Source organism: Melospiza melodia, chromosome 11, assembly GCF_035770615.1.
Source record: "Melospiza melodia melodia isolate bMelMel2 chromosome 11, bMelMel2.pri, whole genome shotgun sequence".
In the NCBI taxonomy this organism is placed as follows: Eukaryota; Metazoa; Chordata; class Aves; order Passeriformes; family Passerellidae; genus Melospiza; species Melospiza melodia.
In genome coordinates this window covers 19,885,940-19,902,723 of record NC_086204.1, presented here as the reverse complement: position 1 = coordinate 19,902,723, position 16,784 = coordinate 19,885,940, and the positions used below count along the sequence as shown (strand labels likewise).

General features: G+C 39.3%; 1 protein-coding gene across 12 annotated transcripts in view; it reads right to left on the bottom strand.

The window, feature by feature from the left end:
• FUBP1 (far upstream element binding protein 1) overlaps positions 1-16,525 on the bottom strand; it is a 33,454-nt gene extending 16,929 nt beyond the window's left edge. For 10 of the 12 annotated variants that reach the window (XR_010029017.1, XR_010029013.1, XR_010029015.1 and 7 more), the window contains exons 1-18: positions 16,363-16,523; positions 15,249-15,339; positions 13,351-13,389; positions 12,978-13,017; positions 12,145-12,194; positions 11,983-12,054; positions 11,629-11,686; positions 11,011-11,173; positions 10,834-10,932; positions 10,649-10,750; positions 9,875-9,977; positions 9,690-9,790; positions 8,974-9,115; positions 8,071-8,231; positions 7,152-7,306; positions 6,990-7,069; positions 4,087-4,215; positions 3,403-3,477 (exon numbers count right to left, since the gene is read on the bottom strand). Coding sequence is in view for 7 of the 12 variants with exons in the window: in XM_063165865.1 (XP_063021935.1) it covers positions 3,403-3,477; positions 4,087-4,215; positions 6,990-7,069; positions 7,152-7,306; positions 8,071-8,231; positions 8,974-9,115; positions 9,690-9,790; positions 9,875-9,977; positions 10,649-10,750; positions 10,834-10,932; positions 11,011-11,173; positions 11,629-11,686; positions 11,983-12,054; positions 12,145-12,194; positions 12,978-13,017; positions 13,351-13,389; positions 15,249-15,339; positions 16,363-16,476 (1,774 nt within the window). In the remaining 5 variants the exon portion in view is untranslated. Of the gene's footprint in view, positions 1-3,402; positions 3,478-4,086; positions 4,216-6,989; positions 7,070-7,151; positions 7,307-8,070; positions 8,232-8,973; positions 9,116-9,689; positions 9,791-9,874; positions 9,978-10,648; positions 10,751-10,833; positions 10,933-11,010; positions 11,174-11,628; positions 11,687-11,982; positions 12,055-12,144; positions 12,195-12,977; positions 13,018-13,350; positions 13,390-15,248; positions 15,340-16,362 lie in introns of all 12 variants that reach the window. The other 2 variants (XM_063165869.1, XM_063165871.1) reach the window with 2 other exon arrangements.
• Positions 16,526-16,784: the final 259 nt, after the last annotated feature.

Genomic DNA, 16,784 nt, shown 5'->3' with positions numbered 1-16,784 from the left:
CTTAACGGATTATTTTTCAAATCAAAAGTTCTAGTCAGAATTAAGATATTACCAAAAAAACATTACCTCTGCAATTTTTTTCTAAGATACTACGAAAAAAACCCTCAAACCCAATAAAAACAAATCACCACATCACATCACCCCACAGGAAATAAACCTAAGCAAAATGCAAACCTGCACCCTGTACAATTCCACGTGCACCCAAACTGTCAATTCTGTTATGGATAGAAAGGGGCAGCTCCCAAGCTCCCACATGATGAGGGCTTAAAGTTTCCTGTTCTACCTGAAACCAACTCACTTTTTATTTGAATACAAGTCCACTGAGCAACTTTCTAAGGAACATGGTATCAGAAATTCTAAGGGAGTGTTTTCTAGAGTATCAGACTGAAGGTTGGCTTTGTTTGGTTGTTTTTCTTTAAATACTTAAACAAAGAATCCTAGCTACTCACACTATGCCTACACATGTGTAATCTTTTAATCCTCTGAAAAACAAAGTGTGAGCAGAGAATGTGAGTATTTGGCAAAGCATGACCCTGAAAACCATCAAAATACAACCTTTCATTTTCCAACTCTCCTTACAACTTAGTTTTTTCTACTTACACTGTAGGTCTGAAGTCTATCCATCTTTTATTTTCATTTATACAGTAACGGAATTTGCAAAAAAAGTTACATTTTTAAAAATCTTTAGATCAGTTTTCACATTTTACAACTTTTAATGTACTACAGCTTACAATTTACACTTCTGATCAATTATTTTAACAAAAACTACCTTTAACAGGGTACACTCTTTCCAATTTCACCATTACTGTGAGATAATATCTGTACTTATAAATTACTGTCACCACAAGAGGAAACATGAAAAACACAGAACACATCCCCTTTAAGGAGGGCTGAGAAAGGAAACACCAGAGATTTTATAGTTCAACATTATCAAGGGTGATTCTAGTAAAAGTAAACTGCTTTGTTTCTTCTTTCCACTACAATGCTAAGCAATCTTTTAAAAACTCCTATTTTATTATTGAATCCTTTAACTGTATGTCAAGCCCACAATATATGGGAATGACTTTAAATAATAAAGTTAAAAATTCTGATAGTGGCATATGGATCATTTACTAATGATCACGACTTCATGTTTAAAGGGAACTGTTATCCATGAGAGATTTTTCTGAGTATTTGCTACTCCAAGCAGCAGCCCCTGAAACAAGGGTCTGAAAAGGGAGATGGGCTTTGCCACTGTATTTCTGACCCAGGTGAATATTCAAGTCACTGTTCAGTGAAAAATACAGTGAGGTGTTCCCCATGACTAGCAAAGTCATATCACACCAGTAGGAAGCCACTTTGAAAATCCTATTATTGTTTGGATGGGCATATTCTGCAGTTTTTTACCATTTTCAGGTCACTCATACTTAACTAAGTACAAGTAAATCCAAAACCCCAACTGCAATATCAATGGCAACTTGTTCAGCTTCCCACAAGGATTATCAAACCAGTTTTTTTCAGCAGCAAAACCAGAACTGACAGGGCTCAGCAAGTCTGAATTTCAGTTCAGCTCTCCCTAACAATGTTTGGTGAAATCATTCATCTGTGTTATGAAAAACCTGAGTCTTCAAAGAGCAAGTGACTTGTAATTGCCATCCTCTGGCACAAGTTCATGGGGACAGAAGTAACAGCACTACAGGAAGCACAAATGGTACTGGAAAGCCTGGAGAGCACCAGAACTTGCTGGTGGGCAGCCTTCTTGTCCATCAGGTCTTCTACTGACCTTCTACTGTTCATGAGGTGGGGAAAACTGCACCATTTAGCATTATGTCAACTCCAGCTGAACTCCTCTTTTGCAAGTGGCTTTGAAGATAAATGGTATCTACCACAACAAGACTCTGCAGCAAAAAGTTCTCATGATTTTAAGGTAAGTTATGTAGGCGCAGCCATCAAGAGCTCTCCTTCAGGCAAACAACTCAATCTGAACTAGAAAAAGGAATTAAGATGAGAACTGGCCTTGTGTTTTTCCTCTTATTTGACTGTCTTGGCATTTCTCACATTTTACATTTTAAGACCAACTATTTTTTATCTCCCAATGTGTTTTTTCCAACTCCTCTTTGGAATTGCTCCCATTAACTCTATTGCTATTTTTTAATCTGTGCAAGTGCAAGACTAGTGCAATCCAGACTCTGCTTTCCAAGACAGCAAATTAGAAAGATAGCAGAGAGCCTACCAACAAATCACATTATTTAAAAAAAAGTGAAAGCCTCCCACAAGTCTGCATTTCAGCATGTGAGCCAAACTAAGAGAGACAATAAATTGAAAAGAAATAGCTGAATGAACCAGAAAGAAGAAAAATGGGAAGGCATATTATCTTAGAAATCACATGTTTGGGAGGTGTAATTGTCTTAGTCTGATACACAGCTGTTGAACTAAATACTCATTATGTATTTTCTGTAGAATTGATCACTTATACTGTGCCAAAATAAAAAATAAAGATAGTTATGTCTTGGCAAAGCGTTATCAATACAGCAGAAGGCTGGTAAGTGGAATTATGCATGTTATTTATCTTAAATCTGAATGCTTTTAATATTCCATGATACAACAGTGCAATAGGAAGATGGCAGAACAGGCACCAAGCTCTCCCCTGCAAACAAAGATTCATCCCAATGGTGCTGTATGTGCAGTCAGAGACACTGGGGAAGCTCTGGCATTCCTTTGTGTCCTGCAGTATCCAGGGCAGGACACCACAGACAGAACACAACCATGATTTAAAAGGTAATGACACCTTCTGCCACATACTCTCTCCTTATACACAAAATAATGAAATAATAAACCAGCACATTAATTTCAGTTTTATAAAGAAAGCTACCCACAACATATAATCTGCAGTTTAAAAACAGCTCTCAAGTGCTGCAAAGCAAATATTATTTTAAAAAAGGCACAGTATCAATGATAGCTAATGATGATGCTTTAGTATAGTAACTGGAAACACAGAAAGCAAAGCACAAGGAAAAAAAAATCATATGTAATCTGAAGAGAATTGGAAAACAATTACCAAACATAAAAAGATAGCTTCATAAAGTAGATAAAAGTGAACTTCAAAACTTAGGAAATGTACTTTATAATATTCAGAATGAAACATTTAAAAGTTGCTGTTTCCCAATGATCAAAGATATCTCATTAAGTCTGAAGCATTTTTGTAAAGCTGATTACTAGTCTGAGTACCATGAAGTGCCTAAAAACAACACAAAATTTCAAGTCTGTTTCTCAGCAGTATTTGGTTCAGAAGACATGACTGTGCATTTCATTTTTTTGGGGGTAGAAGCCCTCATCTCATCCAGAAAAATAGACAAGCCTCCTAAAACATTCCACTGTGAATGTGGAACAGAAAAAACAACAGAAAACCCCCTGCACACTTACCCATTTTTTTGTAGTACTCCTCCCAGGCCTTGGTATAGTCAACCTGCCCTGCTGGTGCTGGATTTGGCTGATCTCCTGAATTACATTAAAAATAGTTAAACTAAAATTACTGGGGTTTGTTTCACACATAATCCAAATAATAATCCACTGAAATACGTGACATGACTCAAATCTGACACTATAAACCTTTGTGGTACATGCTACTACAATTACAAACTACTAGTAAAAGAAGACATGTTTTCAAGATTCAGGAAGTGCATACCACTGGCAATTCAAAATACCAAAATTCAAGTGGTAAGCCTCAGCCAGGCACAAAAATTAAAATAATACAACTACATACCACAACTGTAATTGTCCCAAACCCACTGGAAGTGATGCAACCATTTAAGGAAATGACAATCAACAGCTTAGCTCATTACATTTTTATTTATGACTGCTCTGTGTAGTCATTAAGTCAGCCCACATTGCAGCAAAATTCTCCCTGGAGTTTATTCCAAGATAAATACATTACCCTTGTTACTACTGAAACTGTGAAAAGCAATATTGAAAGCTACAAGCAATAGTTTTCCAAGAAATCCAGCTGCTTAAAATAAATTTACCTGACACAGGAGGACAACAATAAAAAATAATGGGGTATTTACACCTCCAGCAATGAGAAATGTGTCCCTTTCACTCGATATCTACCTTGTCCATTGGTTTGGGTTGTAGCTGGTCCACCAGGAGGGGCTGCAGGTGGTGGCTGTGCTTGCTGCTGGTAATAGTGAGCATAATAAGCTGCCCACGCTGCTGAATTGGGATCTGTTCCTGGCTTACCTATGAAAACAGAACACAAGCATTTATAATAGCACTACTATGAACAGAATGCTGCCCTCAATTAATCCTGTCCTAGCATTCTTATTATCCTCCAAGGAAAAATCCATCTAAACAAAATATCCATGTACATCCTTCTAGTATTTTTTCTTTCTAGCATAAACTTTTGATCAGGTTTAAGACCAATGTACTAAACAAACTGTACTTTCATAGAGCTGGAGAGATAAAATAACTTTAGAACCTTTACTACTACAATGCCACTTATTAATCTTACATGTGGTAAATAGAAACAGACTTTTAAAGTTTAAATAAACAGTCATGTCAATAAATGGCAGCAGCAATGAATCACTCTAGCACCAAAGGATTTCAGTGGTTTTACTTTTGTTAGAACCTCACGCTAATGACACTGGCACCGGTGGAGGAGGCATGCCAAATACATATTTCTGAAACAGAAGAATACAAGACTTACTAGGTGTTTGCAATGCTTGTCACTTAAACTTTAAGGTAACAGTAAAATAGAGAAACACACAGCATTTTAAGAACCTGAATCCACATACATGGCTATTAAGCATCACTGTTTACTTACAACTTTTTAGTATAAAAAAATAATAGAAACAGTTGCATCTATCTCCATGACTCATTATTCATCTACATCTAGGTAGGCCAATGATGCTGCTTCCTGGGGTTTTATTGCTCTGTTTCTCACACTTAGCCTTTAGGAATGGCTTATTCTTGCTGATCACAGATTAAGTACAAGATTGGCAATTGACAATACCTGAAAATCTACTATTAGACAAAATAATACATTTTACACATCCAGCATATAATTGCAAACAGTATTTGCAGTCTTAAAGAATAAAAGTATCTGCAAAGAAACTCAGCCAAGTGAGGAAAGAATTCACAAAAGGACATGGACAGAACTGATACTTTAGAGTAACTATACATGGGAATGGAAATACAATCCTCCCTAAATGTGAAACAGGTAAGGCAGTGAGCAATGGAAGATGAAGAATTCCCCTGAAAAATGCATTCAACAAGAACCCAGAGCAACAAATTAATGCTAAACGAAATCCTGTGACAAAAATCAAATGTAATCACTCCAAATGCACACAGAAAAAATGTTAACACACTACTTTCTGTTTAAATTGCACTACTTCCATCAACAATAGTGGATTTAAAATAACACTTCCTATATTCTAAGGTTACCTGCAAATATCAAATAAGCCATTGCTCAATTCCTCCCCCTCCTCCTTAGCTACTTCTCTAGAGTAGAAGAACACAGAGCTGGGTTCATTAATTTCCAAAGAAATTTGACTGTAGTAACTAGCTCCACTTTCACATGACAAGGGCAAGCACAGTTCTGGAGAAAGCACCTCTGAAAACAAAGTACTGAAATAACCCATTTGTTACACTGGAATGAGTAACTAAGTGAAAACTGTAGAAAAATCATTCAAATAAATGCTAGTCAAAAGAAACACCAACTTCAACTGCACATATGAGAACTTCATTAGATTTTGAAGGGAAGTGTTCATAAAAAATACAGTTACAGAATCATCAAGATGACATCAAGGGAATATTTGCCATTGTTTCTTACCCAGCCTTTATGTAGATAAGTGAAGAGTAAAAAAGGTGGTGTGAAACAGGCTGTAACTTTTCAGCAGTGGTTTTGCATGAAATACTTTGCTATGCTGATACTGAGTCACTTTGAGCCATTCTACTTCTAAATGAAGTCAGCAGCATTTTAAACACTGAACTGAGCACATGCAGAGCTACCTTGTGCAGAAGTCTGGGAACTAAAACCAGCAAGGGCTCTTTGCAAAGAGATAACGTGATACAGACATGGAGTCCCTTCTCCACTAACAGAATCCATGGCAGGAACAGTGGCTACCATAAAATATCTGTCATTGATAACATAAACAGAATTGAGATCTTTTGGCTCAAATTGTGAGGAATTACAATTCCACCTCAAACCAATGAGGTACAACAAACTCAAGCATCTAGCCTTACCATGCCTTCTGTGGCTGATGTTCCATTTCCCCATATCCTCTAGTCCAACCAAAGGATGTAAACTTTAAGAAAAGCAGGATGCTACAACTTTGGAAGTTGTATTTAAGTAAGAACTCCCAATCTCGACAAAGATAAACAGAAATAGAAGAAACAAATTCTACAAAGATAGGTTTCAGAAGAAAACACAAAACTATGATAAGCAAAAGCTCAAAATACACAACCCTAACTAGTTTTACTCTATTAACAGCAATTCACCAAGGTTTTAGCCCTCAAAAGGGAGTCAACAAAATACACTGGAGCATCAGACTTTTAAAATTGTAATAGAACAAAACCTAGAAATATCATAGCATTAACTGCAAAAAGACAAATCAGTAAAGACTGTTTAAAATAAAATACAAAAGTCATTTACTATTAAAGACAGCCTTACTACAGAACTTTATGCAAAAACATTGATTTTAAGAAAACTGAATTGCACAAAATCAGTGAACCAAGACTTGCAAAAAGTATCATAAATAGTGATGCAGTATCAGTAACATTTGTAAAAAAACATACTCCAACTGTAACAATTAAATTTCAACATTTCACAAGGCACATATGGAAAGTGCAAAACATAAGTAAAGTGACAATCAGTGAAAAAAAAGCCAGAAAAAACAGGAGCTTTTCAGCTTTAGGAGTGTAACACAAGTAACTGTACAATGCATATACTTGTAAGGACAGAATGGATGTACCTGAAATATTCCAACACTACAGCACAGCTGTGCATTTCTTACCTGGGTCTGGTGGGTTTGGTGGCTGCCAGTGTGGATAAGCATTTCCCCATCCCTGTGGAGCATATGGAGCTGGAGGACCACTAGAAAAGATCACACACACACAGTGAGAGGCAGCCCCAGGGTCACCCCACACAGAGCAAAGGCAGCTGAGGCAATACTCACTGAGGGGCAGGACCAGGAGGGCCTGGGTTGTAAGGAGCTGGGTTGTAGGGTCCCATGGGAGCACCAGGACCTGGTGGCCCAGGAGGTCCATGTGGGCCAGGAACAACACCATGGGGACCATGGGGAACCGGGGGACCCAATGGATTCACTGGACCCTGTAACAAGGGTGGGACACAGATGAAAATACACCTTGAGCGTCTCTATTTTTCAGCATTTTAAAAGCATTTGTCTGAACACTCAAAGAACATCTAAAAGGTTTGATTGGTTTTAAAGACAGTTCCCTGCAGAAAACAGGCTATTTAAAGTTTGATTAGGCTTAGAGGTAGTTAGAGGCAGCTGTAGCAGTAATAGCAACTAAAAAACTGCATTTATTTCAGCTCCTTCTTGAGAAAGTAAAGGATTTTACAAAAAAACCCACAGATTTTTCCACAAGTTACACTAAACTCCCCACACTCTAACAAGACTATCAGTTTTAAAATAAATCAATACATCTAAACTTGACTAACTAAACCTGCTTGTAAGATTAGGCACAAAAAGCCTCTTGTAAATTTAATTACATGCACACACACAGGAAACAAAAACACTGTGAAACTGAAAGTGTAACTTTGATTAGAACTTTACCCAAACATAACTGGACTGAAAAACCAAACATGTCACTAACATCTTTGAACTTAAGAATTTTTTCATATACACAGGATTGGCATTTTCAAGAGCACACTGTATGATGCTGAAGAGATAAACGGTTTCCATTTCAATATTTTGTTATATTACTTTAAATCCAGATGACCATTATTATCCATTTATTATCTGATTAATTTAATCTGGGAAGTGAAAGGAAAGAAATCTCCACAAAGGAGACTTGCTTTCTGCTCTGTTTAGCTGTAACAATAAACAAAAAAGCAGTCAGTTCTCCACTCACTCCAATCTTTTCCTCTATAAGTTGTCGTGCATAATCTATTTGCTGGGGTGTCCCACGGATAGTAAACATCTTCATGTTTGGATCTGCATTAGGTGGAGGATTTCTCTGAAGTTCTATTCTAGCACCAGACTGTTGGCTTATACTTTTAATAGTTTCACCACCTGCAATGCAATACAGAGTTTTTATGAGGTGCATCAAAGCAAAAAATACTGATTCATATCAGAGAAAAAGTCAACTGCATGGAAGCCAAAAAGACATGAAAAGGCACCTATTCTTATGAGCTGTTCAAGAACATTTCAAACAACTCAAATAAAATCTCTTCAGTGTAGCAGAGAGATTTAATGGCAATAAATAAGTAAAATAAATTTTTAAAGGGTTATAAAAAAATTACTCAGAAATGTCAGCAAAGAATTCCTACAATCTTGTATATATTTTTATTTATGTAAACATCTAATATTAAACATTAATAACAACTGACAGACATGGTTATCAGTAAATATAAGCATACAACCCAACCTCCCTATAAAAGGGGCAAGGAAGCCCAAATGACAAAAAAGCCCCACAGAGGTACTGGCCACAAGGTAACTGGCTCCTTCTCTTACAGGATCCAGAAAAGTTATGTGTACCATTAATATATACAAAGTCTCCAAAACAGGGGAAATTGGGCAACCAAAATTTTTTTAAAAAGTCATAGAATTACAAAATATTCTGAGTTGGAAGGGCTCCACATGGATCATGGAGTCCAACTCTTTAAGAGAAAGGCCCATATGGGGACTGAACATATAAATTCAGCATTATTAGCATCAGACTCATCTTACATCTCTGTAGCACGGCATTTGTCCAAACAGAGAAGCTGAGTGGTTTTTAAAGTAACATACAAGGTACATATATAAGATACATTACCTTTTCCAATGATTAATCCAGTTTTGCCAGTAGGGACAATAAAATTGAACTCCTGTAATCCACCAGGAGGCCCCATGTTCCAGTTGCCTTGGCCTCTACCCCGTCCTCGACCACCAGGTCCTGGCCCACCAGGGTTACCAGCCTAAAAAACAGCAGCAACAAATGAGCATGTTCTATAAAATTACTGCAAACAAATGCAAACAAGTTACATTACATTATTGTTAAGAAATAACAGATTCACTACTCAAGTTTGGTAGTTGAAGCAGTACCTTTTATGGAAGGCATAAATTAAATTCTAAAAAATGTTCTGTACAATTCTGCATATGAAAGATGAAGGAGGAAAGGATATAGAAGCAAGCAGAAATTTCACACACACAAAGATGTCATTTTTGTCTGCCTTCTGTAAATGCAGCAGTGGGGCCCATCTAACAACAAGCTTTTAAACACTGATTACAACCAAAAGTAAGAGCATATTAGCAATTAACACAAAACAAGGACCAGCTCTAAAATCAGACACATCAAGAAATGCCATGACTTTGAATCAGTATGGTCACTTGCAAAACTAACTGTAAACATTCATATTCCAGACCAAACTTTGAAGTAGATTCAAATGGCACAACTGAATTATTTTTTCTAGTTACACACACTTTTTGAAAAGTTTGGGTCTTTCCAAAAGGTGGGCAGGAGATTTTAAACACTGAACAACATTACCCAACCTGAACACTGCGAAGGAGATCTGTAATAATTTCTGCAGCATGCTGACATCTGTCAGGAGGCCCTGTGATCTGGGCTATTCTATCTGGAGTTGTTCCATCATCTGGAATAAAAACAAACTATTCCAGTATATGCATTTCAGTAAATTCACAGTAAAATCACAAAAACTTATGAACATGTTACAAACCTGGCTTGAACTGGATCCTAACACCAGCATCATTCTGGATCTTCTTAATCATCTCTCCATTTCTTCCAATTACAATACCTACAGCAAATCGTGGTATTGGAACCTAAAAAAAAACCCAAACCCAAACAAGATGTTGATGGCATAGATATTACTAAAAAAATCCACATAATGAAGGGGTTAGAGTTGTTAAGTAGGGCAAGACCAATGCCACTTCAGGCTTTTTTAAGGATGGATTTTTTATTATCAAGTCACAAGCCTAGCACATACTGGGACTAAACCATTAAAAAGAAAGTGATTCTATGCTTTAGAAGTTCTCATAGTGGTGGCAATTGCAGAGGATTTTATGCCTCTCAGAATAAAAAAGAAAGAATTTATAGAGTATCTAAAAGGCAGATTCCAGCAGATGAAGCTTTAAGCCTCTCCCTGATGAAGTTACTAGCTTGTGACTTGCATTAACAGCTGGCCTTAAATAAGATCTGTAAAGGCCAAAGTCAATTTTCAATAATGTTGTAACATGATATACTTGACCATAAAATTTACTTGCTTATTTGATAAAAAACTCCAGCTACTTGAAATTATTCATAGCTGCTGGCAATGTAAAGTGAATGCTGCCCATCATTTTAGTGTTGTAAATTCAGCAATGATCAAGTAATACTTACATGCCACAACCAACTTTTTAAAATCTGGTTAAAAGCTGTCAGTGGTATTACCCAATTTAACATTTCAAAGTGAACATCTCAAAATACAGTGAACAAGTTTTTCAACCATGCTTACGTCTATCCCTTCATTTCCTCCTATTCTTGACCCATACTCGTTGCGCACCTCTCTAAAGCCACCTTGGTCGCGAATTAACTCCAGCACCATTTCCTTGGCTTGCTGAAAGAACAACAGAAGTTTGTTCAGCTACTGCAACATCCAAACAGATTTTAAAATGCATTTAATTGTGAGGCACTTCTTACTTGAACTTTATAAGGGTCTCCAGTTATCCTAAGGGGCTTGTCTGCACCAGTGTTCTGTGGGCCATCCTGAATCATGACCATTTTGACACCTGCCCGCTCCTATTTGACAAAGGGAGGTCAGTACTCACTCAAACCCACATTCAGAACCATCATATTTAAAAGATGATACATATATACCTGTAATTGTTTAATTGTCTCTCCACCTTTCCCAATAACTAATCCTGCTTTACTTGCTGGAATCATAATTTCTTGGACTGCATTTCCAGGTCCATCACCGTGATGAAATCCAGGTGCAGGTCTTCCCTTTTCAACTATCTGATCAAGCAATCTTTTTGCTGACCTGTGAAAGAAAATACACATTCATAAATGTGCATCCCTGCAAGTATCTCTTGCCCCTATCTATTCTGCTTGGCAATTTTTAAAATTTGCATAGTGTCTGCAAAAGAATTATGGCTATTATCACTAAGAAATATGAAGCAATCTCAATCAATCTGCAAAAGTAACTTTAACTGCAAAATAATAAAACCACTGCAATATTGGAATTTAAAAGATGGTCCTTTACCAATTGTATTTAATGAAGTTACCTCCTCAAGGTCCTTGAACACAGTTACACTCATCAAAGCTTAATTCAGAACAAAAGCTGCTGCTTGATTCAGCATGCAAAGTAAGGACATTTGTACTTGTAGCCACTACAACAATGGACAAAAGCAAGTATACATTCACCACATGTGTCAGGTCAGCTGCCATGAGAGTAAAATCATGATTACAGTCCTGATATCAGTTAAAAATACTTACTGAACAGACTCTGGTGTCCCAGTTAGCATACATGATCTTTCAGGCAGGCCTCCACTATCTGCAAACATAAAATAAAGCCAACTTATCAGCAGTGTTAAATCAGAAAGAGATTATGAAATTAACCATAATACACAAACTACTGGATTTTCATACTCAATGAAGTAGAATAATCATTGTATCCCATTTTGCATTTCTTTAGCCCATCACAGTCATGATTAGCCCAAAAAAGTTCACTTGTATCTTAAATGAAGGTTCAGGCAATGAGAAGCAATGAGCAATCTTCTGGACCTCCTACCAAGCACCTCCCCATTCCCCCAGACAGACAATTAAACCCCCCACATAACAAACAGTTACCGGGTGCAATCTGTATTTTGCAGCCAGACTCCTGCTGAATGCGTGAGATCTGCTCTCCACCTCTGCCAATGACTTGGGGAAAGAAAACACAAAGGTGATTTGTACCAACAGCCTCTGCCAACATCCCCCACCATGCCACAGGAGCACAGCCATGCTACTTACTGAATCCAACCATCCCATCTGGAACTTTGTACTCCTCTGTCATCACAGACCTACAGCCAACGGCAAACAAAGTCATGACCATGCAGAGAACAAACCAGCATCACACTTACATTTATCCTCCCATTAAACTAAAGCAAGCTACTGCCCCACCATCAGCCTGGCTTACTTGCCTCCCAGTAACTTTAAAAGTCATTATGCAAGCACAGTTCTACATAAGCTGACAATACACAGAAAAAACCACAAAAAGTTCAAGTGTTGTACAAATCAGTCAGAAGTTTCCTTCACTCTCTTAATTAACAGACGTGCAGTACAGAAAAGGTTACTTTTTGGCAGCATTTTAAGTTTCATCTGTATACCATCAAAGGATGTTGCAAATTTTGGTATCTCAGAAGTGTCCAAAGCAAAAGAATAACATCTGGATGTAGATGTTTAGGTAAGAAATGAGTGGAGAAAACAATGAAGTTGTAGTCTGAATTATTTTGTTTGGGTTTAGGTCATTCAGCTTTGTTTTTTGTTTACAAGATGGCATCACCTTTCTCTTCAGATCTGCTTCCAACTTCTAGCTATGCTACCAAGGCTGAAGTAGAGAAATCAGCCAATATATTTTTCTTTTATTAAGCTCAATCCACAGCCTAGGCCGTGGAGAAAGAAAGGGAGAGCAAAGTAGGTACATTTCAACTGTCTGACTTGGGACTTGCTAAAGCTGAACTTCAACAGATCATAAAACCACAGAATAAATGCTTCATGTGTTGATACTATTTTTTCAAAAAAATTGCTTGAAACTGCTTTGTTTCAATAAAAATTCTCTGTAAGATGTAGTGTAAAACCCTTACCTTTGCTGCTGATGCATCGGTGGTAGCTGATTTCCAAAAGCTATAAACAAACATTGTTAAAATTAAATTCAAACAAGTGGTACAGCTTACAACTAAGCATTTCCTTTGATAACAAAACTCAATTGTATCAAACTTTAGTCCAAGTTTACTTTTAGGAAGTGTTATCAAAAGGTTTAAAAGCTATAAAGACTCTCTATTGTTGCTACCCCCACTGTCAGTTTTACCAAGCAGACTCAACAATGCAAGACAAACCCCCAGCCACACTCTGGGTCTCCCTTATTCAAGGGTCACCTACCAGAACACTTTCAAACTGTTGTTCTGACAATGTTACACTTGTTTAGGTTTTTTTGGCAACAAAATAAAAATTACTTACAGTCATTCTGGGGAGCAACTTTCTTAGCATCTGGTTGATCTGCAAAATTAAGATTTTTTAAATTTTTTTTGCCAAGAAATTCAGGAACTCTTTAAGCCTTTTAGTGTGAATAGTAAATTTCCAGTGCATTTTAACCCCCTTTTTTTTTCCTCTCTTTCCTCCTCCAATTTCAGGGAGTTGATCATCTGAATAAAAGAAAGAATCTGACGAGCACTCAGCACTTGGTTAGTATAGCTGAAAAGGTGTTAGGTTTTTCCATGTATCTCTCAGTTTAACAAAAGGCAGCTTTCAGAACGCACTGTGTGTAGATAGCTCACAGATACCCAGTCACTGAAACTCAACTAAGACAAGGAACAAAGTCCAGCTTTGTTGGCTGCTCAAGCTAATGATGCTTCTATAGTAAAAAAAGAAAAAAAAATCAAATCCATACAAAAATCAACAATAACTTAAGAAATAATTCAGACAATGACCACAAATCTAGACCAAATATCTGAAAATACAACAGTATCACATGGCAATGCAATCTCAATCTGAACGCTGATATGAAATCCCTATCCAAATATCAAGCATTTCATAGTATAAAACTTCAAAAAAAAAAAAAAAAAAAAGCAGATTCACAGTAACTAGATCACTACTGTCCAAATCCTTTCTGTACAGTAGAGAAATAAAAGGCATCATGAACCTGTATCTGTAAAAATAACACTTCAGATGCTTCCTTCCCACCCCAAAATAAAGGCTACATGAACCACCATAATTTATGTGCAGCAAAAACTCAGCCACATATTCCAAGAAATATTTGTGTCAATCCAGAAAGATCCACTAGTTTATGTCATGTTTACATACTAAACACAGGTAATAAATAAAAATTCCTGCCTTTAAAAGGAGAGGGCATTCCCTCCCAGTGTGTTGTACTGCTCGGACTTGTCCAAGAGCCATCTACACATAAAATAAAAAGAATACATTACATATATCATCTGAAGCATCATTAGCTCATTTTTGTATATTAAAAACCTCACCTTTAATAGAAAAAAAACCTTTACTGTAGGACACAAGAAATCCTGATATAAAGCCTTAGTTACATTCTGTAGACTGAGTTTCAATCCTCTTAAAAGAAAAAAAAAAAGGCATTTCTCTTTTGTGAGACCTATGAGAACATTTCAGCAAGTTCAAAGATTTCTTCCTGTAATTTAGATAGGATTTGGTGTGTACATTAACCATATCAAACCCTGCTAAGTTCAAAGTGGATGCTCTGTAAGAGACAGAAGAGGACACACACACATTTCAGGAGAAAACTTTACTGCAGTGCAAGGCAAATCGAAAAAGCTGCAACAAGTCAGAGGATTTAAGTATGATCTTATCAGGGTTCACACGTGCTGTAGGCTGAACTATTACACTATACAAAAGTGTCTTCAAGGCAGAAAATTCACTTCCCTGTGTTTTTTAAAGTCCTATGCTTTTACAATGAAATGCATTAATACTTTTATTTGAAACAGTGCAGTAATGCAGCTAATGAAACAATCCAGCACTTCCTGCCCTAATTGCAATTTATGAGTTGTAACCAATCCCACAAAACCACAAAAGACTTCAATGACACCTGCATAGGCATTTTGCAACCTGAATATTTCTGTCCCTTTCCCCAGCATGCATTGTTCTACTTGCAGCACTTAAACCACATTTAAAATACTGTAAAATAGTCTTACATTCACTTCAGGTTACAGCACAACGATTTAAAAAACTTCCCCACTAAACCGAAAATGAAAAAATATGTCATGATCTAGGAGGGGAACAAAATGTTTTAATGCTCTGCTATGGAAAAAAAAACGCCGAATCCACAAACAATCTTTCTAGCACAGTGGCCATGCGCCACGAAAAGAAATGCAGCAGGAATGAGTGCGTACCTCCATCCTCGAGAGGTCTTTTCTGCCCTCCATAACCGTAGTCGTTTGAATTCATTGCTGTGCCAGCATCTCCTCCAATTTTCGCTGCAATCTAAACAAAAGGCAGATGTGAGCCAAGGAAAAAAAGTAATTAATTCGGCCCATGTTCATTCCACGTCTTCTAAAAGATTTCAGGGATTTAAACAACGCGCAATAAAAAGACCCCAAATCGTTAAACAAAAGGCCAAAACCAGTTTTGTTCATAGAGGTTTTCTTTTGCGATTTAAGGACTTGTGCTCATACTTCAGCAGCAAAGCCGCCTCAATATTCCTCACCTACAAAAAAATTCCCAACCGAAAACTTGGCCTTGAAACACCAAAACCTTTTTCCTACACGGGAATTTTCTTTCTCTACGCCTTCTTCGCCAAACACCGCGGTATCTCACGGTAAAGCCTCACCGGCCAAACAATTTCAAAACCCGACCACACCGCGTCCTCTAATACTGCCAAAACCGCGACCGCTTATTAACAGGCAAGGCGAACATTTCGCCCGAGAAACGACGAAAACATGGCCCGTGGTGCAGAAGCCGCAAATAAAGCTGCGGGATAAAAAGCTTCCGCGAGGGCCGCCCTGGCCCCGCAGGCCGCCCAACCGGTCCGAGCAGGCTGCGGGCGCCGCGGGCAACACAGCGCGGCCCGCGCCGCGGAGCCGCCGCCCTCCGTCCGTCCCTCCGCCGCGCCGGGCCCGGCCCGATAACGCGCCGCTACTCGCCCGCCGAGATTTGGCCTCCCCGCCGCCGGGGACGGAGCCCGCGGGGCCGCTCCGCTCACCGCCGAATCCCCTCGGGCCGCTCCCGGCGCCGTTCGCGGGCAATGGCGGAGCGGGGCCACAAATACCTCGCGGCCCAGGGCGGGCGGGTGGCGCAAAGGGGGCGTGGGGACGGGACAAAGCTCCCCCCAATTCACACTCACTCACACTCGCATACACACTGACACACACACACACGCACACTGGCGGAGGGGTCCCGCTCCCCGCAGCCCAGTGCGCAGCGCCCTCACTGTTCACTGTTCCCGCGGCTCCGAGACCGCGGCCTCCAGGCCCCGGGACCCCATTGATTCGATGGAGCCACACACACCTGCCTAGCCCTCTGCAGCGCGTCTTTAAAGGCATCGTTCACTCCTCCAGCCCCGCCGCCACCTCCCCCGGGCGCGCCCGCGGCAGGAGGGGGCACCGTGGAATAGTCCGCCATGGCCTCCCCGGCGCCGCTCCGGCCGCTGCCGCTGTCTGCCAAGAAAGAGAGAAAATGGCGGCGGGCGCGCGCCTTTCACATTCCTGCGCGGCATCGTGCTCGGGGGGAGCGCGCCGAAACCTCGCGAGATCTAGGGCGGGATTTCATTGTGGGCGCCGGAGAACGGCGGAGAAGCCTCGCGGCGTTTCTCCCGGCCCCGCCCAGCCGGCCCCGCGGGGCCGCCGGGGCCGCCTCGCAGGGGGTGGGGTGAGATCGCGATGTTTCCACGGGAGGCGCGAGCGCTTGGAGACGCTGCTGATAGGGCCGGG